This window comes from Entamoeba invadens, assembly GCF_000330505.1.
Source record: "Entamoeba invadens IP1 unplaced genomic scaffold scaff_1105074726033, whole genome shotgun sequence".
NCBI lineage: Eukaryota > Evosea > Mastigamoebida > Endamoebidae > Entamoeba > Entamoeba invadens.
This window is the reverse complement of record NW_004440383.1, coordinates 184,400-209,497: the sequence shown is the minus strand read 5'-3', so window position 1 is coordinate 209,497 and position 25,098 is coordinate 184,400. Positions and strand designations below refer to the sequence as shown.

The 25,098-nt window shown below is 36.3% G+C and overlaps 13 protein-coding genes across 13 annotated transcripts; 7 read left to right on the top strand and 6 right to left on the bottom strand.

Moving 5' to 3' along the window:
- Positions 1-70: 70 nt before the first annotated feature.
- On the bottom strand, positions 71-1,084 carry EIN_404670 (small GTPase RAB, putative; the record flags this gene model as incomplete). Its single annotated transcript, XM_004256796.1, has 6 exons — positions 71-216; positions 300-532; positions 574-605; positions 664-674; positions 806-816; positions 912-1,084. The coding sequence occupies 6 exons, from the start codon at positions 1,082-1,084 to the stop codon at positions 71-73; spliced, it is 606 nt and encodes a 201-aa protein (XP_004256844.1).
- Positions 1,085-1,473: 389 nt separating this feature from the next.
- On the top strand, positions 1,474-3,036 carry EIN_404660 (hypothetical protein; the record flags this gene model as incomplete). The annotated part of the gene is made up of 1 exon (XM_004256795.1): positions 1,474-3,036. The coding sequence occupies one exon, from the start codon at positions 1,474-1,476 to the stop codon at positions 3,034-3,036; it is 1,563 nt and encodes a 520-aa protein (XP_004256843.1).
- Positions 3,037-3,128: 92 nt separating this feature from the next.
- Positions 3,129-6,911, bottom strand: EIN_404650 (pyruvate carboxylase subunit B, putative; the record flags this gene model as incomplete). Its single annotated transcript, XM_004256794.1, has 2 exons — positions 3,129-6,698; positions 6,756-6,911. The coding sequence occupies 2 exons, from the start codon at positions 6,909-6,911 to the stop codon at positions 3,129-3,131; spliced, it is 3,726 nt and encodes a 1,241-aa protein (XP_004256842.1).
- An 808-nt stretch (positions 6,912-7,719) lies between these two features.
- EIN_404640 (serine/threonine protein kinase ppk15, putative) lies at positions 7,720-9,582 on the bottom strand (the record flags this gene model as incomplete). The annotated part of the gene is made up of 3 exons (XM_004256793.1): positions 7,720-8,722; positions 8,777-9,193; positions 9,269-9,582. 3 exons carry the CDS (start codon positions 9,580-9,582, stop codon positions 7,720-7,722), a joined length of 1,734 nt encoding a protein of 577 aa, XP_004256841.1.
- Positions 9,583-9,906: 324 nt separating this feature from the next.
- EIN_404630 (polyadenylate-binding protein, cytoplasmic and nuclear, putative) lies at positions 9,907-10,758 on the bottom strand (the record flags this gene model as incomplete). The annotated part of the gene is made up of 1 exon (XM_004256792.1): positions 9,907-10,758. One exon carries the CDS (start codon positions 10,756-10,758, stop codon positions 9,907-9,909), a length of 852 nt encoding a protein of 283 aa, XP_004256840.1.
- A 360-nt stretch (positions 10,759-11,118) lies between these two features.
- Positions 11,119-13,264, top strand: EIN_404620 (protein FAN, putative; the record flags this gene model as incomplete). Its single annotated transcript, XM_004256791.1, has 4 exons — positions 11,119-11,249; positions 11,318-11,411; positions 11,481-11,867; positions 11,924-13,264. 4 exons carry the CDS (start codon positions 11,119-11,121, stop codon positions 13,262-13,264), a joined length of 1,953 nt encoding a protein of 650 aa, XP_004256839.1.
- Positions 13,265-13,559: 295 nt separating this feature from the next.
- On the top strand, positions 13,560-15,486 carry EIN_404610 (hypothetical protein; the record flags this gene model as incomplete). The annotated part of the gene is made up of 2 exons (XM_004256790.1): positions 13,560-15,126; positions 15,185-15,486. 2 exons carry the CDS (start codon positions 13,560-13,562, stop codon positions 15,484-15,486), a joined length of 1,869 nt encoding a protein of 622 aa, XP_004256838.1.
- Positions 15,487-16,068: 582 nt separating this feature from the next.
- On the top strand, positions 16,069-16,941 carry EIN_404600 (RAB, putative; the record flags this gene model as incomplete). Its single annotated transcript, XM_004256789.1, has 5 exons — positions 16,069-16,128; positions 16,182-16,311; positions 16,444-16,454; positions 16,499-16,760; positions 16,826-16,941. The coding sequence occupies 5 exons, from the start codon at positions 16,069-16,071 to the stop codon at positions 16,939-16,941; spliced, it is 579 nt and encodes a 192-aa protein (XP_004256837.1).
- Positions 16,942-17,389: 448 nt separating this feature from the next.
- EIN_404590 (hypothetical protein) lies at positions 17,390-18,110 on the top strand (the record flags this gene model as incomplete). The annotated part of the gene is made up of 2 exons (XM_004256788.1): positions 17,390-17,883; positions 17,930-18,110. The coding sequence occupies 2 exons, from the start codon at positions 17,390-17,392 to the stop codon at positions 18,108-18,110; spliced, it is 675 nt and encodes a 224-aa protein (XP_004256836.1).
- A 57-nt stretch (positions 18,111-18,167) lies between these two features.
- On the bottom strand, positions 18,168-18,698 carry EIN_404580 (coatomer subunit zeta-1, putative; the record flags this gene model as incomplete). The annotated part of the gene is made up of 1 exon (XM_004256787.1): positions 18,168-18,698. One exon carries the CDS (start codon positions 18,696-18,698, stop codon positions 18,168-18,170), a length of 531 nt encoding a protein of 176 aa, XP_004256835.1.
- An 846-nt stretch (positions 18,699-19,544) lies between these two features.
- Positions 19,545-21,656, top strand: EIN_404570 (hypothetical protein; the record flags this gene model as incomplete). The annotated part of the gene is made up of 2 exons (XM_004256786.1): positions 19,545-21,509; positions 21,570-21,656. The coding sequence occupies 2 exons, from the start codon at positions 19,545-19,547 to the stop codon at positions 21,654-21,656; spliced, it is 2,052 nt and encodes a 683-aa protein (XP_004256834.1).
- Positions 21,657-21,872: 216 nt separating this feature from the next.
- Positions 21,873-22,511, top strand: EIN_404560 (transmembrane emp24 domain containing protein 9 precursor, putative; the record flags this gene model as incomplete). The annotated part of the gene is made up of 1 exon (XM_004256785.1): positions 21,873-22,511. One exon carries the CDS (start codon positions 21,873-21,875, stop codon positions 22,509-22,511), a length of 639 nt encoding a protein of 212 aa, XP_004256833.1.
- Positions 22,512-22,633: 122 nt separating this feature from the next.
- EIN_404550 (hypothetical protein) lies at positions 22,634-24,368 on the bottom strand (the record flags this gene model as incomplete). The annotated part of the gene is made up of 3 exons (XM_004256784.1): positions 22,634-23,130; positions 23,185-23,809; positions 23,916-24,368. 3 exons carry the CDS (start codon positions 24,366-24,368, stop codon positions 22,634-22,636), a joined length of 1,575 nt encoding a protein of 524 aa, XP_004256832.1.
- Between the last annotated feature and the right edge of the window lie 730 nt (positions 24,369-25,098).

Here is a 25,098-nt window from a genome sequence, read left to right as displayed (position 1 = left end):
CCCTAGTGTAATAATTGTTCTATTAATATTCTATTAAACCAAAACTAAGTAAACATTGTGAATTAAAAGGTTAGAACAGAGAACAAAAGCGTCTGCGAGATGGTTCTTTTGGCGGTTCTTTTTCAACATTGACTTTGTCATTGTTTTTTTGTGCTTGTGGGTCTGGAGGCTGTGTTTTGGATTTTTTAACGGCCTCGGTGAACATTTCCATAACATCTAATGTTTAGTGTAAGAGTCTAACGGCATGGAATAATGATACAAAACAACAAAGAATGTATTAACATTCAATATTAACAAACTGGCTCCACTCTGTGCAGAGACTTCGAAAAATAGCCCATTGTGCTTCTCGGCAAAAGCAGATCCTTGAGCAGCGCTAATGACTCTCATGTACTCCAAATCCAATTTGTTTCCAACGATAGCTATAGAAACATCAGGTAATGCAGTTTTCATTAAATCTGTGTACCACCCTTCCAACGAATCAAATGAAGATTGAGATGTAATATCATAACATATTAACGCCACATTTGCTCCTCTACGTGTCACTTATTATTTGATTATTCATTAAAGACTAACCTATAATACATTCCGACCATACTACGATACTTCTAATGTTGTGAGTACATTGAGTTAACTCTATGTGTTGAAGAGTAGTGGAACACAAACCTCTTGTCCAGCTTCAAGTCATTATTTGTTATAATATATATTATACAATTCTAATATTCCATTAGTCTTATGAATAAACTTATATTTATTAAAATTAGTACTTCTTATAGTATATTAATAATTAATTATTCTAAAACCAAACCAGTATCCCATCTAATAGTTATTTCTATATCAAATAAAACCAAAATATTATTAAGTATGTTATATATAACATTTGTCATATCACATGAAAAAAAAACATAACAAACATAACAATCTTCATGTTGTTACCATCTATAGGCAAAAATGTTGTCGCGAACGATGCACCTATAGTCGACTTCTCGTCTTGTTTAAACGTCCCATCAACAAAGCGGGAGGATATACATGTCTTCCCGACTGCTTGATCTCCAATGACAACAACTTTAACGGCTTCTTGCGCCATACTTTGCTTTTTAAGATTGAAAAAGCGATAGAATTGTATTTACGGTATTTTCTACTAAACTGACGGGAATTTGGACTAATTAAAACACAAGTAATTTCTGTGTATAACATAGTAATAGAAATATTAACCATTTTTGAACCTTTAATTAGTAGTATATTATTTACTATTTATAGTTGAACTAAAACTATATATTTATAATTTAATTTACTTAAATATATAGTTTCTTATCTCATATTAAAATTTAATATTGAATTAACTATTTTATAGAAGTGAATTTGATTTACAATTTAAAGAAGTGTAATGATGTTAGAAAAACAATCATTACAATAAATGAATAACTATGAATAAACGATTTTTATTGAAACACTGAAACTCGAAAAAGCTGTTCAATGGATTTTTATTATCGATCAAGACAAAAAAAGGCGGTTGCTAAGACTCAAGAACGGATCAAATTTCTGAAGCTAAAAATTGACCATGACACACAGATAATTAGTGAGGAACTCAAGCTCTCAAAACAGTGTTATATTAATAATGACAAAGAAGGTGCAACTGTCCACTTGAAAAAGAAAAAGATGTACGAAAAAGCGGTAAGCGAGACCCAAAATTTTATAATCAATTTGGAGAGCCAAATACTTGAAATTGAGAATTTAAGAGCGAAGAAAAAGGTTTCCGACTCTATGAAGGATTTGAACAGTGCAATGACTCGATTGAACAAAAGTGTTGATGTTAAAAAGGTCGAGGAAGTGATGTATTCCCTTCATGAAAACAATTCGAAGTCTGCAGAGTTGGGAGACATCTTATCTGAAAGTACTAATGACGACATGGATTTAGATATCACTGATGACCTTCAAGAACTTGAAAAACAAATTGATGAAGAAAAGAAAGATGCTGCAAAACAGTTAGCTCAAACGTTGCCCGTTCCCAAAGAAAGTCCGCACCAAAAAGAACAATTAAAAATTCCACAAAAAGTGTTGCTATTCGAAGAGGAATCAAAAGCTTCACAGAAGGCGACAAAGCAAACAAAGTCGCTCTTTAAAAGTCTAAAACATGAGAAAAAAGAAAATGAAGTAGTACAAGACACTCGTCCAAAAATAACACAAAGTGCTTCGCCATTAGTCACACAAAGTGCATCGACTCCATTAATGAATGATCAACAACTTGTCGACGATTTATTGAAACGAATATCTAGCTTGGAATTGGAAAACCAACACCAGAAGAGTGAGACAAAACGAGCGGAAGAGAAAGTCGAGTTTTGGAGAGGAGAGTATCGCTTCGTCGAAAAATTGTTTGACGACACTGGTGATGACACACAGCCCCTCATCGACGAAAACGAGAAACAGAAAAGTGAAATTGAGAGACTTCAAAGTGAACTCCAGATTACACTTAATCGAGAAGAGAAGATTAAAGCATTATTGGAAGAAGAAAAAACAAAGAGTGCCTTATTAGAGCAGAAGTTGAGCCAGTTCGACACAACACAAGCACAAGGAGACCCTCCACACCCAGACTCTATACTTCAAAACAAACAAATTGAAACAACACGAAGTATTGAAGTATGTGTTCCTTTGGAATGTGTAATGATTGGTGGAAATGTTGAGGCGCAAATTGATGGGGGTGTTTACTCTATTCCTATTCAAAGAGGCTTTCTCGAACGGTCTTCAAACGTCTTATCGTTTCTTGACAATGGAACAACAAAAACGTTTGAAATAGTATACACCTCGAAGCACGATTTCTTTCAAAGAAAAGATGAGAGTGACTTGTCGTGTGTGTTGCACTTTGAAAAAGGATGTGAAGGGATGACGACAGACATTCCAATTACATTGCTTTCTGGTGAGAGTATATCATTAAACATTTCAATTGAAAATAACGCATGTTATAAATTTGATGGATTTGGTCTTCCAAAATGCGATGGAGTAGGTTGTGGTGATTTGTATGTGACAACAAAAATCGAGTGAAACTATATATATATAGTTTTAAGTTAATTTATATTTCGTTAATTGATTTGAAGTGAATATATTAATACTATTAACTTTTAAATAATAAAGACTTACTTATCGAGAGGGGTTATTATAGCTAGAAGTGTTCCATTCTCTACTTTTGCTTCTTCAGCAGCCATGATTTTTTTGACTATCCCTCTGAATGGAGCACCCACTGTAATCTTCATTTTCATAGCTTCAACTGTCATTATTGGAGCACCTTTCAACACTTCATCGCCTTCTTTCACGGTCACATTCCCAACATTTCCACTCAGTGGAGATCCTATGTGCGTCTGATTCTTAGGATCTGCCGGTTGTAACATGCATCGCTTGCAAACACCTTCTTGCACTTTAACATCGTGACGACTACCATTCACGACAAAGAACAAAGGTCTGACATCATCCAAGTTGATTGGCCCAATACGAATCAATTTGATGTTGACATCGTCGTACCTTTGTTTATCACAAGGAACAACGGTAATGCTTTGATTCACATTCATTCCAAAGAAGAACACCATTGATGGCAATGTCAATAAATAGTCTCCTCCATTCTTTTTGTGGAACTCTAAGAACGCCTCATATTGTTTTGGATATAACCCGTAACTCACAACTTCCTCCATTTTGAAGTTTCTCCCATACTTCCCTTGCAAATAAGAGCGCGCCGTATTGAATTCGTAAGGCGCCGGATCTTCATGAACCACTACTTTCTTCGCCAACACTCTCTCAACAAATCCTTCCGGAAACCCTTTGTGTGGATATCCAAGTTTGCCACTAGCCAACCCTATCACACTCTCAGGAAATTCTATGTGAACGTCTTTATCCATTACATCACTAGCTTTTAATCCTTTGTTCACTAAGAAGAGTGCCAAATCACCAACAACTTTGCTCGACGGTGTTACTTTGATGATGTCCCCTAACACTTTATTGACATCTGCATACATCTGTGTGATTTCATCCCATCGATCCCATAACCCAAGTGCTTTGCATTGCGCCTGTAAATTGGAGTACTGTCCACCGGGCATTTGATGTTCATACACTCGCGTTGTTCCACCCTTCATTCCACTTTCGTTGTTAAAGTAGAGCGAACGGATGCTTCTCCACTGCGAGTCGACGCGCTCCAATTTACGGTAATCTATTTTCGGAGCACGCTCGCCTCCTTCCAAACACGCGAGTAAAGCGCCCATTGATGGCTGTGAAGTGCAATCGCTCATTGATGGAAGAGCAACATCGACCCCCGCTACTCCCGCCGCAGAAAGTGCAATTAAAGTGTTCAACATAGTGCCACTGGTGTTATGGGAATGGAAGAAAATAGGAAGGTCCGTGACTTCTCTCAAAGCCTTTAAGAATGGCACAGCCATCTGTGGTTTAAAGAGCCCAGCCATGTCTTTGATACAAATGCAGTGAGCTTGGATTTCTGTGATCTTCTTAGCAACTCCCTTGTAATAGTCCAATGTGTATATCTTCTCCTCCGGACTCATGAAATCGCCGGTAAAGCATATGCAACACTGCGCTACCTTGTTTGCTTCTCTTACCGCTTTGACACACGTTTCCATCGAATTGATGTCATTGAAACAATCAAATATTCTGAAGACATCGATGCCAATCGTCGCAGACTGATTCACAAACTCTTTGATTAAGTTCTCGGGGTAGTTCATATACCCAACTGCATTTCTCCCACGCAACAACATCTGGAACATCACATTTGGTATCTTCTCTCGCAACAGTCGTAATCTCTCCCATGGTGACTCGTGCAAGAAACTGTAACACACATCAAACGTCGCGCCTCCCCACATTTCCATCGAAAATGCTCCATCAAGTTGAGTTCCTTGTTCCTCTGCAACTGTTAATAAATCGGCAGTTCGTACTCGTGTAGCTATTAATGACTGTTGGGCGTCTCTCATTGTGGTGTCTGTGATCAAAAGTTCCTTTCTGCTCTGGACCCATTTCATCAACTCTTCAGGACCCTTACTATCCAAAATCCCTTTTGCACTGTCCTCACGAGCTACTTTAATAACCTTTTCTGGGACTAGTCTTTTCAATACAAAGCAGTCGGAGGGGACATTTCCCTTTCGGCTTGAGACAGGAGCATTCACTGTAACTCCCGCTATAAATGAAACAAGTCCTGCTATGTTCCCACTTTGAGTCAGTACATTGTTTTGTGGCGTTGGTGCTGCTTTATATGGTGTCACCGGCGCAGGAGTAGCACCTCCGAGTTTTGGAACGGGCGACATATCTCGTGGTGTTATATTGCAGTGACCATAGATCCCCATCAACCGGAACTTTTTCATTCGACTCGAAACCAATTCACCGGGTTGCATCCCAACCAACGTCGACAAAGCTCCTTGGATGAAGCTTGACACTCTCTTCAACAAAATTGGGAAGTTCTTGTAATTCTCATTTGGAACTTCGTCGATGATTTCGTCGATCACCCCAAGGCGCTTTAAGTCTACACAGTAGATCCCTTGCTTCTTTGCTATTTCAGCACAATCAGTCTGGAACTTCGCGATCTTTTCTTCTTCAGTGGTGTATTTGCAGAGAATACTTGCGGCTCCTTCAGGGGTTATTACACCATAATACCCACCAGATAACATCCCTATGGTATTCCCCATAGCAATTCCTAGAGCTCCACCACTTCCTCCTTCCCCTACAAATAGTGTTATAATAGGTACTCGAAGAGATGCCATAGTTACAAGGGAATACGCTATAGCCTCCGGCTGTCCTTCTATTTCACTTTCAAACGACGGATAAGCCCCCGGAGTGTCCACTAATGTAATTACAGGAAGACCAAACTGCTCGGCCAACTTCATCAAACGCGACGCAGTACGATATCCCGCTGGCGTCGCCATTCCAAAGTTGGAGTCAATCATTTCGTTTGGGTTGTGGCCTTTCTTCATGCAAATGGCCATCACTGGATACCCTTTAAACGTGGCAAGACCACCACAAACACACTTATCAGACCCGACTTTCCCATCTCCATGTAATTCGATAAATCCGTCAAAGACTTTATTCAAGATATCAATGCCTTGTACTCTGTCTTCCCTTCGAGAGTCGTTGTAATTAAACAAATACTCGTGATGAGTTGGTTCTTCGTTCTGAACGGGTTTTTCCACGGTCACTCCCGTGCTTTTTGCTAACAGAATTTTCAAAATCCGGACGACTGTTGTGTCGAGTTCATCGGCTGAAGTGGCAATATCTAATTGCCCATGGTCATATAGAAATTGAGTCGTTTGAAACCCTTTTGGACAATTTTGGTCATACTTCTCTTGATTCATTCGATACACAGTATTCAAGATGACTTTCTCACCAGCAAATCCAATTCGTGTGCCATGTACCCCTATACGTATATCAGACTGCATGGCATATGACGCCGTTGTCCCTCCAAATGTTGGGTCTTGGAACACAGTAATCAACGGAAGATGTCGTCCTTTAAGTGCTTGGACCGCAACACTGACTTTCGCCATTTGCATTAAGGAGAGGGTCCCTTCTTGCATTCGAGCCCCACCAGAACGAATTTCAATGACGACGGGAAGTTTCTCGTTGATGGCGTGCTCTATACCACGACATAACTTTTCTCCTTCAGCACAGCCAAGGGACCCACCGATAAAGTCGAACTCGTGACGGAGCCATACCACCTTAATACCCTATTCGTAAGTTCAGCCGGTTTGAATGAAATGGAAGTCAATCGGAGAGTAACAAACGCCTATGTAGCGGAGTAAGCATGTGACGCCACATACGTGGCCAGAGCGTTTATAAGCGTCCTTCAGTTGTTGTTCGTACGACCGGGAGTTGAATGAGAACTTAAGAAAATCAATTGAAGCAATTTCGGCAAAGAGTTCCTCCTCGCTGTTTTGCATCTACAATTCAGAATTCGAGTTCGTTGAAGTGTTAGAGGAAGCGGAGGAGAGGATCTGGAAGAACAGAGAATTAGAGAAGATTGTAGAATGATAATTTGATGATTTTTTTCAATGATTCGTTGGGGTGTTATATGGCCAAAATCTTTGGTATCGAAGAGGCACAGCTGTTATAATTAAGTTTTATATTGGTATAACACAATTATATTGCACATTTTTATTACCGATTGGACGGGATTATTTTGTTTTTTCTCAAAAAGGGTCTTTTTTTCTTATTTATTTAAGAAAAAAGGTTACTTTTATTGAATTTCAATATGGTTTATATACTATAATTTTAATTAAAATGTGTATTTAAGAATAGAAAGAAGGAAAAAAAGAAAACCAAAGAGTCTAGTTATTAATAGATGTTCTTTTTCCAAATAATTGTTTTTCGACAATGAAAACAGATGTTTTCTTACATCAATAGAGTCTTATTACAGACAAAACAAAAATGGTTAATTATGTATTTCTCAAACCATTTTGTTTTCTTCTTTTTGAGTATATAAACTGGAATTATTTTTTCCATGTATAATAGTAAATACACTTGTAGTTATTTTGAAATACTTCATTTCATTGAAAGAAAAATGGTTTGAAAAATTTTTCACACAGTAGAATAACTCGACATTACAAACTATTTTCTTTGTTTATTCAAGTTATTGTATCAATAGTCAAACTAAGTCATCACCTATATTCAAAACACAAATAAATCATTGATTCATCCCAAACAGTTGACAAACATACACAACATTAATTAAAAAGACTACCTGAGCAATCAGTAGTAATCAGCGGGTGAATAAAAGTTCCTTACCCCTGGTGAGTCCTTAGGTGGATTGTCGTCTTCATAATACGCCAGAATTGCTTCATCGTAGACTCCCTTTGTTCCTGTTGCAACAACAATTTCCGGTGATTTCTCTTCGCTTTTGACTTCTACTTTCCGTTGGACCATATATGGGATCTTTTCAAACTCCATCCGACTGACACTCCGTTCGTCCTCAGACAACCCGGCCACTTCGCGTGAGAACGCAAAAATACTTGGCGAAGCAAATGGGTTTGGGTCGAGCACATTCAAAACAAATCCCTTCTGTAGTGCTTTCAGAAAGACTTCGTAGTATGCTTCCGCGGTGTTCCAATTCGGTTTCTCTCCTCCATACAATATTTCTTCGATTCTTGAACCACTCACATTCTCTCGCTTGATTAATGTTACTACCGTTCGTCCTTTCCCTTTCTTCCCACCAATAAATGGGTGTTCTAATGCTTCCACTGCACTCATCCGCTTACTCGGGTCATATACAAACACCCGCCGCAAGAAGTCGAGTAAATTCGTCGTTTCGTTCTCGTCCATTTCAACAGCCTCCGAGCAACTTCTGACTATCTCTTCAAGACTCGTCTCTTGGTAATATGACTTATTATAAGCTACATGCACGTTCATCGTTCTCTCGTACTCGCTCTGTGTTTTAAGTCGATACGTGTCTCCCTCTTTCATATAAAATTCAAGCGTTTTACTCCCCTTTTCCAATATCGAGTTATCAATCTCTCCAAGTAGCGAAGTGATCTTCACGAGTTGATTGTACTCGGAACTCCCCGCAAAGAGGGTGATCCCAAAAAAGAGTTCGGCCACTACACACCCAAGACTCCACATATCAATTGCCGTTGAATATGGTATTCCCAATATCACTTCCGGTGATCGGTAGTGTCGCGATTGGATGTATGTGTACAAAGGCGTCTCTACAAAGCACGAACTCCCAAAATCAATCAACCGAATTTTAGACGATCCGCTATCATTGAGTCCCCATTCGTTGTATTCAACTTCTCAATTCTTAAGAACAAACTCGACTAGTAAAATGTTTTCAGGCTTCAAGTCACAGTGTACAATACCATTTCTATGGAGTACATTAAGAGAGTGCAAAAGTTGCTTTGCAACACTTCTATTGAAATTGTATGGAAACCCATGAAACCCATTTTGGTTCAGCACATCATACAAATTAAGTGACAGAAGTTCAAAGACAATACACAAATGTCCTTCTTGTACAAAGTGGTCCAACATTTTCACTGTATTTGATTCGGACTCAGTGTTATAAAAGTCGTTCAATATCGTAAGGACAGTGATTTCGAGCATCCCTTGCCTTAAGTATACCAATTGGTTCTTCAATATTTTAAGCGCAACTAATTGCTTGGTGTTCATATCAACACACCTGAAGACTTGGCCAAAAGACCCTCTACCAAGCATCCCAATAACTCGATAAGCGCTCTCCACTCTCATTGATGTTCTACAAATGAATAATTCTCATAAAAGTGTTTCAAACAAGTAAACAGCGACAAACGATTTCGAATAGAATGAGCCAAACATATCGTCAACAGTAACTATCAAATCGTAATTCTCGTTTTCCTTTCCCGTCGCTGGTGTTGATGGAAACGTCAGTACTCTCTTTGAGATGAATGTTGAAAAATTGATTGTATCGGAGCATTTGTTATACGTTGTCGAAAATTTTGTCGTTAAAAGTGATGTCAGAGACGGGGGTGGGACTTTAGATTTTTCAAGCTTCATGATGACGTTTGGGGTACTTTCGGAGATATTTTCATCCAGTGTTGTTGGTGGTGTAACGTTTCGCCAGAGCTTCAAGTGTTCTTTAGGCATTTTTGTTTGGTAATTCGAGTTGTGTGTATTTTTAGTTTGTCCATCAACTCAAATGGACAAATTCTCGAGTAATACTTTATTGAACCATTTTACTATTCATTATTACTTCTCTTCTCATTGATTTACTATTCTATTTCTTTCCTATTTGAGTGCGTCAAAAAATCCATCACAGTAGTCGTCAACAAAACATATCTTAATAGTTCCTTTTACTATTATTGTATGGTTTAACCATTAAGTTAAAAAAAACTAGAATGAAACTATTAAAATAGAATCGAGAAATGAAGTATACGGACAATGAATAAAGCCATAGAAAACCAAAGGTACTTAATTTTTGACAGTCTGTTCTTCTTGTCTCTTGAACGCCGCAACGACGGTGATGTTTCTGTTCTCTATCACGAAATTGTTCATTTCTGTAATCGCAAGTTGTTGCTTCTCCTTACTCTCCAGTTCGACAAATCCAAACCCTTTGCTGAGCACTTTAGTTCCTTTATTGAAGTGTGCAATCACTGCTTTCTTCACTGAATACTTCGCAAAGACCTCCGCGAGTTGAGCGTCGTCGACAGAATACGGCAAATTTTTCACAAAGACAAAAGTGTCTGACACTTCGACGTTCTCTTCCTCTTTTTTGTAAGGTCTTGTATAATATGGTTTACGTTGATAATGTCCTTCATAAGGTCTTCTCTCATATTCATTATCATAATTTCTTCTCTCGTAGCGTCTCTCGTAATTTGGGTTATATGGTCTTCTCTGATAACTTCTATATTCTCTGACTTCTCCATCATTTCGTTGGTATGGTCTCTCATAACTTCTCTCGTAGTTTCTGTTGTATCTGTTCTCATAGTTTCTATACCCTCCATATCGGCGTGGTGCTCCACTTCTCTCGTCACGTCTCTCATTATCTCCTTCTTGGGAACCTTGTTGAGCAGACTCATGGCGTTCTCTTGGGGGGCGTGCAATATCAATGCGCAACTTACGGCCCATGAACTCAGTTTCATTCGCAGCAAGCGCCTTTTTCGCGTCATCCTCCGTCTCGTACTCGACAAATCCAAACCCTTTCGAGTATCCACGGCTTATCATCAACTTGCAGCTTTTGATATTTCCAAACGATGCAAAGAACTTCTCTAAATCACTCTCCTTCGTTGAGTAGGAAAGGTTACACACATACAGCTTTGACATGCGAGTTGTGCATTTGATAGTTCTTTTGAGTTCAGGTCTTTTTCTAAGGGTTTCTGAAAAAATTCAATGTCCACTTATCCCAATTTTCCCGATTTGTTAGCAAAATTATACTCAAAATATTCGTACAATTTCAACACTTTTTTAACACCCTTTAAAATGTTATTTAAAATGTTATTTAAAATGTTATTTAAAATGTTATTTAAAATGTTATTTGAATGAAAGAAGGGGGATCTATTGTATAGTATTTATATAGTAAAAGATATTAAAATAACATAGCTATTTGACTGAAAGTAGAACCCCAATTAACGAAAGAAATTGCTCGAAAAGGATACACTTTTTGAACTGAAAATTTCAAATTTGATGCGGAAAAACACTTTGCGCAATTACAGCTTTGTGAAGCCCAAAAGTCGGTTCAACCTTCTATTGCTCGAACCTGGAGAACAATATTTGAATGACTGTGCATGTGTGTACTTTGATACTAATCGACAGCAGTTTGCTTATTTTTTTTAATTGCATTATTGGTAGTGAAGACCACTAGTCTAAACAAATTCATGAGTAGAGAAGTTATGGGCACTTTGAAAATATGCTCGTTCTCAGTGTTTTTTGCTTCAGACGAACAGTCGTTTCCTATTCGCCGAATTCAATATGACAACGTTTGTTGTAGTATAGTATACCTCAGATCTGTATTAAGTTGCATATTAAAGCAATGAATTTATTTATAGATTTATGAACTTGTGAAAACCCCCAACAACGAAATTATTATTAAATCAAGTAAACACACCGATATGAAAGAACAAAATGGGATCAAGCCATATAACAGTGTTGAAGTTGACAAGACACACCAATTGACTCCAAAATTTGTGAACTTTGAGGAAATATTCCAATTACTCAATCGCATGCACAAACTATTTAAATCCGGAGATAAGGAAGATGTCTACGTCTACGCAAATGAATACATTAACTCTCGACTTGACTCCCTCCAACCTCATATCGGAATGTTTAAAAGAGTCGACGAGACTATTTTAGAAAATTGTCCAGCTACACAGATCCTTCCTTTAATGGAAATTTCGGGGAGATTTGTCCTCACACAATACGCATTTTACTTCATCGTTTGTTATTACTTGCCTTTTATACTCATGGACATGAAATAAAACTAATGGAATAGCCTTATGTCGAAGAAAACATCGCAACGAAGAGTGCAAATTTGAATGATGTTGTCTACTTATTTCGCCGGAGGTATGTCATGCAACACACTGGTCTTGAATTCTTCTTTCAAAAGACGTCGACGTTCATTGTGTTCAGTTCGCCAGAGGTCAGAAACAAAGTCCAAGCGACAATTTACAACTCGACGAAGTGTAAAGTGAAGCCGGACGATGGGAGTCAATTCAATGAAATGATAAAGAAGTGGAAGGAAAGGTCACTTTCCAATTATGAATACCTCATCTATTTGAATTTCCAAGCGGGAAGAAGTTATAATGATTTAACACAATACCCCGTCTTCCCTTGGGTTCTCTCAAATTACACGTCAGACTCTCTCGACTTGAATGACACGACAAATTTCAGAGACTTATCGAAACCTATTGGCGCATTAAATCATGAACGGTTGGACAAATTACGTGATAGAATGATGGAGATGAACCCCCCTCTCTTCTTGTATGGTACACACTACTCCACACCAGCGTATGTTGTGTTTTTCTTGGTCCGATTAGTGCCTGAGTTTATGTTGCATCTGCAAAATGGCGTCTTTGATAAGCCGGATCGAATATTCAGCTCAATTGAAGAATGTTGGAATGGCGTGTTGAGCCACACAAGTGATGTTAAAGAACTTGTGCCTGAGTTCTATCAAAACACTAGTTTTCTGAATAACAAAGACCATGTATATTTTGGGTATAGAACTACACAAGACATGATCGACTCAGTCAGACTCCCAAAGTGGGCAACAACACAAGAAGACTTTGAACAGATCATGAAAGACGCTCTTGAGTCTGATTATGTATCAGAGAATATCAATAAATGGGTCGACCTCATCTTCGGCTATTTACAACGACCGCCAGCAGCATTTGATGCGGATAATGTGTTTTACCCCGCAACGTATGAAAATGATTTTATTGATACTAAGACAATCAGTTTTAAAGATCAAGCAAGAGAATTCGGACAAACACCTTCACAACTCTTTGAAATCCCATCACCAGAAAGAAACTCTTTGGTTCAAGTAAACTACCCAGTACCACCGTTACAAGCCGTCGATGTCAGAGACTCATTCACATTCACTCCGTTGAGTCGCATTGACTTCACATGCAGTGTCACACCTAAGACGAGACACGTCATCGAAATTAAAGGGCTCGACAAGCCCCTCATTCTGGAAGCAGTCAACATCGACTTGGACGAACCAAAGGAAATATCGGGGACACCTATCAAAGAGCAGCAACCGCAGCAAAGACTCGAACAAAGGACGAATTCGTCGGGGTTCTTTTCGTTCAGTGGGTTCTTTGGCAAGAAAAAGTAAAGAACAATTTTGTCTAGTTTTGCTATAGTTTAATTGGTTATTCCGTCTAATTTGTTCTTATTTGACAAAAGTACTATTAAGTTAATACTTTTGACGTGACGTTCAAATTCAAAGGCTTCAAGCTCACTTTTTGAGAAAATAAAATAGTTTTATTATAATAAATTTATAGTTTTGTTGTAGAATCAGTGGATTTGGTGGACAAAAATCAAACCAAAAATCGAAGAGTTTTTGGATATCAAAATGACTGCTTTGGATTGTTTTAAAGAAAAATAATAAAAAAACTATAAAATAACACATGATGAACCAATTCACAGGTATAATGAATATACCAGTGAAAGAAGTCCCAAGGACCCAAACACAACGAAAGAAGAACTGGAAGTGTGGATTTCAAGGATGTAACAAGTTGCCAATGACGAGGTATAACGCATACGCACACATTTGGGATTCACACGTCAAACCGCAACTGACAGACCCGTCGAAAAACGTCGAGAACATTTGTTTGACATCGTTCAAAAATTTGGAAGAAAGAGACAAAGTCAAAGTGAAGAAAATGTGTGACAAATTCATGATTAAGTTGGTCGATAAAACACAAGGGAGACAGACATATCCTTTTGCTTTTACAGAGGCAATGGCGCCAATTATAGGGAACGCGCTGAATAAAATGCAGAAGGACGAGAACAAGAAAGAATGTGTGTTAAAACCTGAATTATTAACAGTCGAGAATTATGATGTAAATGCTTCGAGTAATGAGACGACAACATCGCCACATTTTTCGAGTTTGCAGCGTCTTCTAGAAGAGAAAGACGTTGCTGAATCAGGTGAGATTAAGATGGAGTCCGATGATGTGAAACCAGACCAAGAATATGATGTCAATGATTTACTCAAGATCAAACGAATTGGGAATAAGCTGCAACAACTCCACATGTTTGGAGAGGTGTTTGCAGATGAAGGGTTTTTGGTGAGGTCCGATGAAAAGAGCAAAACTCATTTTCAGTCGATTGGAAATGCATTATACGGACTCTCACAATTGTGTGGAAGGCAATTTAAGTACTTGACAGACCCACAAAAAGCGGGACCAAGGTACGGATTCCTGGCTCAAGAGGTGCAACAAGTCTACCCAGACTTAGTGAGTGAAGATGAGGAGGGAGGACTGAGTGTGGATATGATTGGAGTCATTCCTATAATGGTTGAAGCACTTAAAGAAATAGAGAAAGAGAGTGACTCACTTGCTTTAAAGACACACAACGAGTTTAAAACACTGAGTTCGACTGCAAAGAACGCATTGAGGCAATTGAATTATGTTGAAGATGAGTTCCATAGACAGAAGTCGACATATGACATTCTGCTTAACAAGAAGAGGGAGTACAGCAGAAATGACCCCAAACATTGCTTTGGACCGACTTTGTTTTTGGTGTTCAGTGCCATAGCATTTTCTGTATCTGCACTTATTGTCCCGTTGATTAAACCACTGTATTTGATAGAGAGTGTATTGATTGTGATTGCGTGTGTCCAGTGGTCCTTTGTGATAGTAAACAAAGACGAAGTGAAAGATCTGATAGTCAAACCCGACTCTTTATTAACCGTATTTAAAAACAACGTGTTTTGGAGTTCACTTCAGGTGGTGTCATGGTCCATTGTTATCACTGCTATCTTTTGTTCATTTACGATCTCATTCATAGTTGGTGTGATGGGGATTTTAATCTGTGCGTTGTATGCACTGATATTTATTAGTCTCATCACACTAACTGCTATCATACACTTCAATTGCTCAAAACAATTTAGAAGTGTCATTGCGCTGACCATTATGGCGTCTTTCCATGTCATTGGGGCAATTGCACTCATTTCTCTCATTTCGATGCAACGTTTGTTGAGCAAATCATTCAAGTTTTGGAAGAGAAGATAATACATACTAATCAACAGCTTACCACGTATTCGAAATGACTTCTTTTAATACAATCACATCAGTCCAAACAGGCGTTGGAAGTTCAATTGTACCAGTCAGCTTCCCTAGCTTGCCATGGAATTGTTATGATCCAACCTTTTTATTTAGTGCTCCTCTCCCTTCTAACTTGGAAATCTCTTTAACAACGAAACGAATTGGGTTAACAGTACCTTGTCTCATTGGCGTCGTCTTGAACAGAACAGACTATGTCGGAAACGTTATTCTACAATGTGGATTCACAAAAATGGATTATACAACTCTTATCATTGTGTCAGTCTAATTGTAAATGCTGTGTTTTTGCATATTTGTTTCTATACCATCTCACTCTCTTTTATTCATATCATTTATTAATAATAAAATATAATACAGTGTTCAATATTTATATAAATAAAAAAAAACACGACGTCTTTGAGTGACGGGTAAGTCAAACAAAGTTTGTTAATTGTATTAATAAGTTATTAGAAATAAACTAGTAATAATTAACATAAGAAAATAGTATCAAATACTTCACAACTTTTTACTGTATTATATTCTTATAATATATAAATTTAAAATATACCATTAAACTGAATAATTATTTCTATTCATACAAAACAAGATAATTAAAAAAAAAGGAATTGAAAAACTATTTTAATAATAAATTCCAAACAATAAAATAATTGTGTCATGTTTTGGAATACTTCTTGTATTATTTTTAGATAAGATTATAGAAATAGAACCATATTTATAAATAGTATTTGGGTTTGTATAGTTATTATATTATATTTTGATAGAAATATAAACTTATAATTCCAACTATTCTTTTTGAATAGTAAACTGAAAAAGTCAAAACTATAAAACCCAAAAAGTGCTATAAAGTATAATGTATAACAACCTTACAATATATAAAGTCTGTTTGTGTGGAAGTCAAGGTGTTGGTAAGGTTTGTTTTTGTAAAATTTCATATGGATTACTTTTAAAAGTGATAACTTAAAGACGTGTTTGGTTAATCGATATACAAAGAACACTTTCAATCAAGCAGAAAAAGCCACCATCGGCGCGAACTTTGTTGCGACAAGTTACATGCGAAAGGGACAAGAAATCAAATTAGCACTTTGGGATACTGGTTTGTACTTTTATTTATAATTAAAGTATACTATTAATACTAAACTAGATGTTTCATATCATAATTATCTTATTGATCGAGTTATTCTGTTTCAAATGTTTAACATTAACAATAGTAATAACTCACATCCAGCTGGTCAAGAAGTTTGTTGTGTATGTATCGTGCGTCTGTGTGACTGACAACAAAGAAATACAAATCGATGGTTTCAATGTATTATAGAGGAAGTCGTGGTGCGGTGATTGTATACGATGTGACAAATCCAACAACATTTGATGACGTTCGAATGTGGCAAAGTGAATTGTTAAAAGCGGAGCCCGAAGTTGTATGTATGCTTCTAGGAAACAAGTCTGATGCTGGTGCAGACCGCGTAGTTAAAACTGAAGATGCTCAAAGACTAGCAACAGAATTAGGGATGCTCTACGCTGAAGCTTCTGCGAAGACTGGGAATGGTTTGTTCTTTAATTTTAATTAATACTTTATTATACTTAAAACTACTAAATTTATTAATTCAAAGGTGTCAAAGACGCGTTCGTCAAGTTGTTCGACGCAATCAATCTCGACGACCAAATGGGACAGAAGGAAACTCTCCAACTGAATAAAGGAAAGGAACAAGACAGCGGATGCTGCTAATTGTGTATGGAAATGTCTTCAATTGATTGGTGCTCATGCGTTTACCATTTTATAGTAAATTAAATGATACTTATAGAATTTGTTTCTACTGGAAAGAACTATCATTACTATAAATTATAATATATTTAAACCATTATTAATAATACAAGAAATGGTGTGTGGTTGAGTACGAAATACATAAGAAAAGCCAACAAAATTGGAGAAAAAACAACACTTAACTCCCGATTTATTCAATTAAGAATTCGTATAAAATCAATAATTTAAGGAACCAATTACGTTTTGCAACCTATTTCGTATGGCATTACAATAGTTGTTTTACCAATTAAATGAGAGAGTAATGATTCACAGACTAAAATAGAGGAAATCAAAACACACCAAAGATTTCTGCACTTTAAGAAGAAAATGTTTATTATAATAAGAATTAAATAGAACTTAAAAGAGCAAAGGTATGGTTTTATTGTTGTTCTTTGTATTTGGAACACTCGGAGTCGACTATAATATTAACATCAGATTTAGTCAGGAAGACGAACAAAAGATCATCGACCTCACGCAATCCCTCTCCTCAACGTATGGAGTGAACAACCAAATTGACTTTTCGAAATGTGCGCCTCATATTACACTCTATCTCACCCTTTTCAAGGAAGAAGTGATTCCAAGGGTAGTCGAAAGAATTGCAAAGGCTATTGAAAACTTAAGAGGATGTAACATCACACTTGACACTGCGGAACCAAGCGGAAACTACTACATGTTTAATGCAGCAAAGTCCGATTGCCTTTCCACTCTTTCCGAATCCATTGTTAATTTAGTCTGTCCATATTATGACAAAAGTTATGTATGTCCTTCTTGGGTTGATGGGATTACTGACGAAGAAAAGAAAACGACGATGAAATTCAATTGTGACCATTATGGTTCACCTAACGTCTTCACGACTTTTTCTCCACAGTTTGTTCATTTTATTGTATTATTATGACTAAGAAATAACAAAGAGCGTTACTTTGTTCTATAACGACGACACAACCCTCATCAACAAACTCCCAAAGACACTCGAACCAATCAAAATATCATCAACTAAAGTCAGTATGACCGTCTCTGGCAATTACGGAACAGCAGAAAGAGGAAAAGAGAATATGTACGGATACCTCTACGACCCGTTGATCGAATTTAATTGAGTCTTATTTCGTCAGTGTCACACCCAAGCAATGGACCAATTCTAAAATCAAATAAAATTATTTCCCCCTCCATAAATTGATGAGGGAGCCTTTAGCAAAGTGTAAAGCATCAGTGATTGTGGCGTCTGATAAATTGATCGACTCATTTCCTTCAAGCCCTTTCAGGTTAACTCTATTGGCTACTGTTTCTGGGTCGGTATCAAGAATAAATCCGTCATCTATGACTTCATCAACCGTTATAGCTACTTTGTCGAAATACTCTAAAGCAGTCTTTTTATCAAATCCTTTTGAACTAAAGACAATACCAAACGTGTCGACAATGCATGACAAGGCATTGTTGACAAATAACTCATTTTCTGTGGCGTCCGTTATAATCGATATAATAAGATCCGAAACGATCTTATAAATCACTAAGTACTTGTCTAGCAAGAAGAGCTCACTATTCCCTTTTGAGGTAGTCGACTTTGCGACGTGGAGCTCAATGTCCGTCTGTTTGGGTTTGAGGATTTCTTTGTCATAGAATTTGCTAAAGAGGCGTTTTCCGTCCAAGTCGGTGATAAGTAAAGCTTTCACAGTCACTCCTGCCATTGTACTTCTCCTTTCATTTTTAGTTCACTTTTTGGTTTTCTGATTTAGAATAACAAAATTTGTTTAATGGGCATGAATAACATTAATCAAATTGAATAACACATTTTTTTTTAAAGAAAAGAAAAGAATGTAAAAGTATATAATTATTATATAATTATTATAAAGTCTGTTTTCTATTTAGCGATATTCTAAAAATATAATAAAGAAAAGAACTAGACCGAAAATATTAAACCATTATTTACTATACTCAATATCGCTAATTAAAAACCATTAACTTTTAATAAAATTGTCATTAATTAAAACCAATGATTAACAAATCCTAAGCATTGACTTTTTTCCAATTCACTTGTTGTCGTTTTCAATTTGACCCAAATGATAATTTGACATGTCTGCTCTATCAAATATGACAACATATTCATTTTGAATAACCTGGTTGACATAGTTTATTTCGTCGTATTCACATTTCAAGACCAACCTATTCTTCGTTTTGACTTTATTATTTTTTTAGTTGTAAAGCAATTTTGTTTTTTGTTATTTTTAGCACACTTTTTTAAAAAAAGAACAAAAAAATAAAATACAAACCATTTTTTAGAAAAACCACTTTATTTTTATTATAAATTATAATACTGTTATTATAAATAATAGTAAAAACCCAATATTGTTAAATAGAAAACAGACTTTATAATAATTACGATTGAACAGTTTTCAATTGTTTTACAAAAAATATCAAACTATTGAATAAAATTAAGAGGAATAAATGAAAAGAAGAAAAACACTCAACAAATATAATAATTATTATTATAAGTATAATGAAAGAACTCAATAATTGAACATACATAAAACGCTATGAATATACTTCGTGGGATTAATCCACAAGAATTTGAAAAAGTGTTTGAGACACAACTCAATCAAGTTTGCCAAAGTCGTTTCTCAACGACAGATATGTTATTGTCAAATACTTTTGGATTTGCAAATGTTAGCATGTTAGTAGACGCGTTTGCACAAAGCCCTAAACGGCGTAAATGCTTTGGACCGATTTACACGAGTTACTCTTGTAAGAGATGTTATGGCGATGGGATTTGTTTGTGTGCGAATTGTTTTGATCCGAGTCAACATATTGGGCATAGCTATACTCGAAGTGATACATCGTGTGGATATTGTGACTGTGGTATATTCAAAAATGGATGTACAAACAACTGCTTAACCCATAACACATTTTCATGTGAAAATCCCGTTGTCTTCGAACAGTTTTTCAAAACCGATCTTGCCCAAGCTAAAGCTATAGTCCGTTGTGTTCTTTTAGCAGTGCAAACGTTTTTTGATTTCGTTACTGATCCACTGACACAAATAACAAACTTCACTCGAGTTTTTAAAGGTCTTTTGTTGGTATTACAGAATGAAGTACTTTATACACTCATATCAAGCGTATCATCAGAAAAGATCAACAGCACGGATCCTTTCATTTTTCATCTTGCAAAGGCACTGAGGAAATATTCCAATAATACCGAATTTATTCGAACAATTGGATATAACTGGTTCATACCATTAGCTTCTAGTACTTATAACTATAAAAATTATAAATGTTTTGTATTACCCGTTTACGAGAAAAATGAGTCATTTTACTTCAAAACACTCTTCACAACAAATTTTGATGAGACAAGCAGTGGGATTATTACAAATTTGAAAAACACGAATTACGCACTGTTGGACAGCTTTAGGTTCTTTTTCGACGCTGATGTGATGAAACTCTATTATGTCGATTTATCATTCACTAAGTCGTTCCAAAGCACGGTAAACTTGTTCAACAATTTTTGTAACAAAATATCGAATGTGAGGGACACCGATATGGCTGTATTTGAAAGACTCATATGTGTCATTTTAAATGGGTTTTTAAACTATCCACAGAACTGTCGATATTATAAACAAAATGATATGCTCCAACTAGTTTTTAAAACGTTTAAGTTACTATCATTCTGTGAAGTCCCATTTGTTGCAAGTATAGTTAAAATGTTATCCAAAAGTGACGAGGGAAATGTTATTGTGGAGAATTTGAAACAACACTTCTTTGTGGAAAAAAACACACAACTTTTGTTTCGGGCGTTTCCAAGTCAAAACAAGAATTTTACTTTGAAATTTCCACAGAGTTATGACGTGCCAAATTTTGTCAACGCAATGCATTACAAAATGATATCTCATGACACAAAATTTTTGGAAATTGAAAAAAGTTTTGATACCAAAACGGCGGTGTTTGAGTACAACAATATCTTTGACAATTTTGGAGTGTTTTCGTTTTTTGAAAGCATGAAAATGAGAAGTGATGTTATCTCGGTTTTACACGATGAAATGAAAGATTTGAGTCAAGAACAAATGTTAACATTAATCATTTGGATTTTACATTATAATTCCGAGGATATTTTTTCGTACTTGAATCAAGCAACTGTGTTCAATGCTATAGAAAAGGAAAACAAGAAACTGACGGTAAAAGAATTGTTCTTTGCTTTTAAATTGACGAAAATGGCAAATCCGTTTCTGCCATTTTCAACTCAAGCGGTGGAATGTCTTTACGTTTTGTTGTGCACAATCACACAGTACCCGGTTGGCGTGTATTTCGCCAAAACGACGGCACACCCGGTTTTGAAATCTTTTCTCCTCACAGAAATCATGGAACAATGTGTCGACACGCAACCACTTTTTGTGATTCACTTACTTTGGCTTCGGGTGTATCACAAAGTCGTTTTGGAGAAAGACAAAAAGGGTGTTTTGCTCTTCTCCAAGTTTAGAGAGTTCCTCGAAAAGTTTCCAACGTTTTATGTTTGTTTTACTAATGTTTTAAGTTTAAAATAACTTAACGAATATGGCACTAATATATAGAAGTCATTGTATCAACTTTCTATACTCTACGAAAATGTTACATATGGATCTCAAGAAGTCTTTCTTGGATCAACACTACATCTCTGATTTCTTCACAAATTTACTATTTCCTGTTTTTATTAATTGTTTTATAATTTGTTAATAGTTCCAGACGTTACAAGTAATCTCTTTCCCGTCCAATTTTAATTCTTCTAATATTTAATTAATATTAAACAAAATTAAGTATTCCTTATTAATTTATTAACTGAAGAAGAACTATACGTCACCGACTTGATAAAGACTAGGAACTCATAAATCCAGTTGATGTATCTTCTCCTCTTATTCTTTGCTCTCGAGCTTCGAGCACAGGAGCCCGAAGTCTTCTTCAAGATCTACGGGAAGACCGAGAAGTGTTTTTCAATTGATGAGCCAGTGGGGACATTAGTCCATGCGCACTACAAAATCTCGTCGATGAATGCGGGGAAATACGGGAAGGATGATGTGATCAATTTGCAATATGTTCTTCACTTCCCACAAGATTCTGGAAAGAAAGATGAACAGGCTGCAATTGATCCGGATGGTGTTGTCATGTTCACAACTAAAGAGCTTGGAGAGTACACGATCTGCTTTTCTGTGCAAAACGCCGTTAGATATGACGTCGAATACAAATTTGCGTTGAACTTAGAAGTCGGCATTGAAGCTATCGACTATGAAAACGTCGCCAAGACCGAAGATTTGAACGACGTCGAAGTGCAATTCACACAACAAATCGACTTGGTCAAAGCCCTCCAAAGCGAAATCAAGTATCAAACAGAGCAACACGAGTCATTTGAACAAACGACCCAATCAACTATATTCAGAGTTAAACTGTTTGCAATCATCCAAATCTCGATCTTCGCGGCACTTGCGTATTGGCAATACAAGAACTTGAAGAGCTTCTTCAGACACATCAAAGTCGTTTAAGTATGTGAGGGTATAATTTCTGGTTTATATATTATATACCCAAGTGGTATAATGTGTTTGAGTACTACACAACGAACGAAGAATATTCAAATAATTCAATAATTTTAACACAACGGTACATCTTATTTGTCTTCTTTGGCGTTGTCTGCGAGCTCAATTTGAACTTCGGGTGAATGGTGTGCGACAACATCCTTTGGATCGATTCTTTTTTCTTGTCGCTTCTCATTAATGAAATGAGCGGAGTGGTACACTATTTCTTCGGCAATGCAACAGAATAAGACGAAGATAATAGAAATGTAGATCTGAATGTAATTGTCGGACATGAAAGTGCAGAGAAGGCCACTGAATAATGGAAGAAGTGCATTTCCAAGACCACCTATACACTCAGATATCCCAACAAACATCGATTTGCTCGACTCACTTGCTCTCATCGAGTAATATGTTGACGTCTGATACGCAAACCCACCCGCTAACCCTCCAAAGAAGGCTAAGACCCAATTCACATACGGCTGTGAACTCATCGACAAACAAAACAGAAAAGCTAAATAGAAGAGTTGGACCAAAAAGATCAAACTTCTCATATAAATCCATATTGTTGTGAAAGACATACAAATCATAACTACATGTGAGGGTGAAATTATCATTTCATAGTAATTAAATTAATTAAACAAACCGATTGTCTGTGCGATGAAATAGAAGAAGAAAGTGATTCCAATATACATTTCGAGGGGATTCGATCCGATTGGAATAGTGATATCTTTGTCTTGCGCCAACTTGACGTACGAATTTGTTAATATTGCAGAAGTCCCATAGATCCCAAGTTGTAAGATATATCCAATGTAGATGTAAGTCTTATTTTTAAGATCCAACGAATTCCATTTCAATTTCAGCTTTTGTAAGTCACTCAAATTCGAGTCGTCAACTGTTTTAGTGGTTGGAACTTCAATGGGCGTTTCAGGTGGTTGTTCTCCATTTAGTTGGTGTAAGACCTCCGTTGGAATTTCAACATCAGTTGTTTCGCTTTGATGTGTTGGGGCAAATGGACTGCTTGCTGCGATATTAAGTGGGTGGTCTTCTTTGATTGATGGTGTTGTATTCTTCTCCAACGTCACTTCAACTTTCACATCTTTCTTTGTTTTGGTCTTCTCGGCCTTTTCTTTAGCTAATCGCTCTCTTAACTTCTTTGGATGACGATATGGGTATATGACCATATTCACAGCAACAATGGCAATACAAATGTACAGCGCATTTGTTCCAAGGGCTCCTTTCAGTATCCCACCCAACAAAAATCCAAGTGACTACGAATTAAATTATATTTGCAGGAAAAACTATATCTAATAGGTCTTTTAATCATATAATAATACTATAAAGAATACTACTAATTATAATAATAATACTACAAACTTTACCTATAGACCACGACACTTGATACAAAGAAGCATTTCGATTCTCACACCCAAGTTCAGCCTCTAAACCACACGTCCCCGTTGTAATGGGCCAATAACACGATGTGCAGAAAGGCCACAACGCGACTGATATGTACAGAACAAAGAACGTACGTGGGAATATCAATATTACGGCAACAGCAGCTACAAAGAAACACATTGCAACACGGATGATGATGAACGAGTTAAACACATCTCCAAGTTTCCCACAGAACGGCGAGAGAATCGAGTAAATTACAAACGCAACTGTTTGTAATAAAGATAAGTCGAGTGTTGAACCTCCTTGATCAACACACATCAAAGGTACTACAAGCCAATAAAAATAACTCGCAAAGTTAAAGAGGAATGCGGTAAGACAGAGTCGTGGAAAATTGTCTAAAGGCAACATGAGATATTTTAAAGCTTTGTTCATCTCCACTAACTTATTCTTTTGAATTTCTTAGTTAAAATCAGTTGTTTGACTTTGATTCAAATTATATAAGGAAAGCTCTCTTTCTTTCGATTTTCTGTGAGTTTTTTATACACTAGAAGTCTTTAAGTAATTCTTATAAATTCTCTCTTCTTTTTCATCTTTTTTTCGTTTTTTGAATTAAAATTTACTATTAATTATGGTTGTTTTTACTATGTTTGGAATTATAACTGGGTTTTCGTATTGTCAGCTTCGCTTTCCCGAATTTTTCCAAAAAAGAAATGCTTGGAGTGTTCTTCGTGTGGTAGAGAAGAACTATTAAATAATAAAATTAAAAGATATTGTAATAACATTTTTTTTTCTTTGTGTTTTTAGCAACTTTGGCTTTATGGTAACAAAACCCTTATTTTAGATTGGTAAATGAGTGCGTATTTTTAAAAAGAACGAATAAATGGCTTTTGTTTCCTTGTTTTTTTATTAATAAAAGGCGGGAAATTAGGGTTTCTTGAATATTCTTTCAACAAAACTTCAATTTTTGTGGCGGTTTTATAATAATACACTTATTAGTTACTTTTCAAAAAATGTTATTAAAATGTTATTGATAAATTATTTCTTATTATAAAAATAAAATTATTTAAATCAGTTTTCAAAAAAAATTGATGATATATAGGACCATTACAACAATTCAATCTCGTGATCGATACTGATAAGATTCTGAGAGGTTGACGGAACG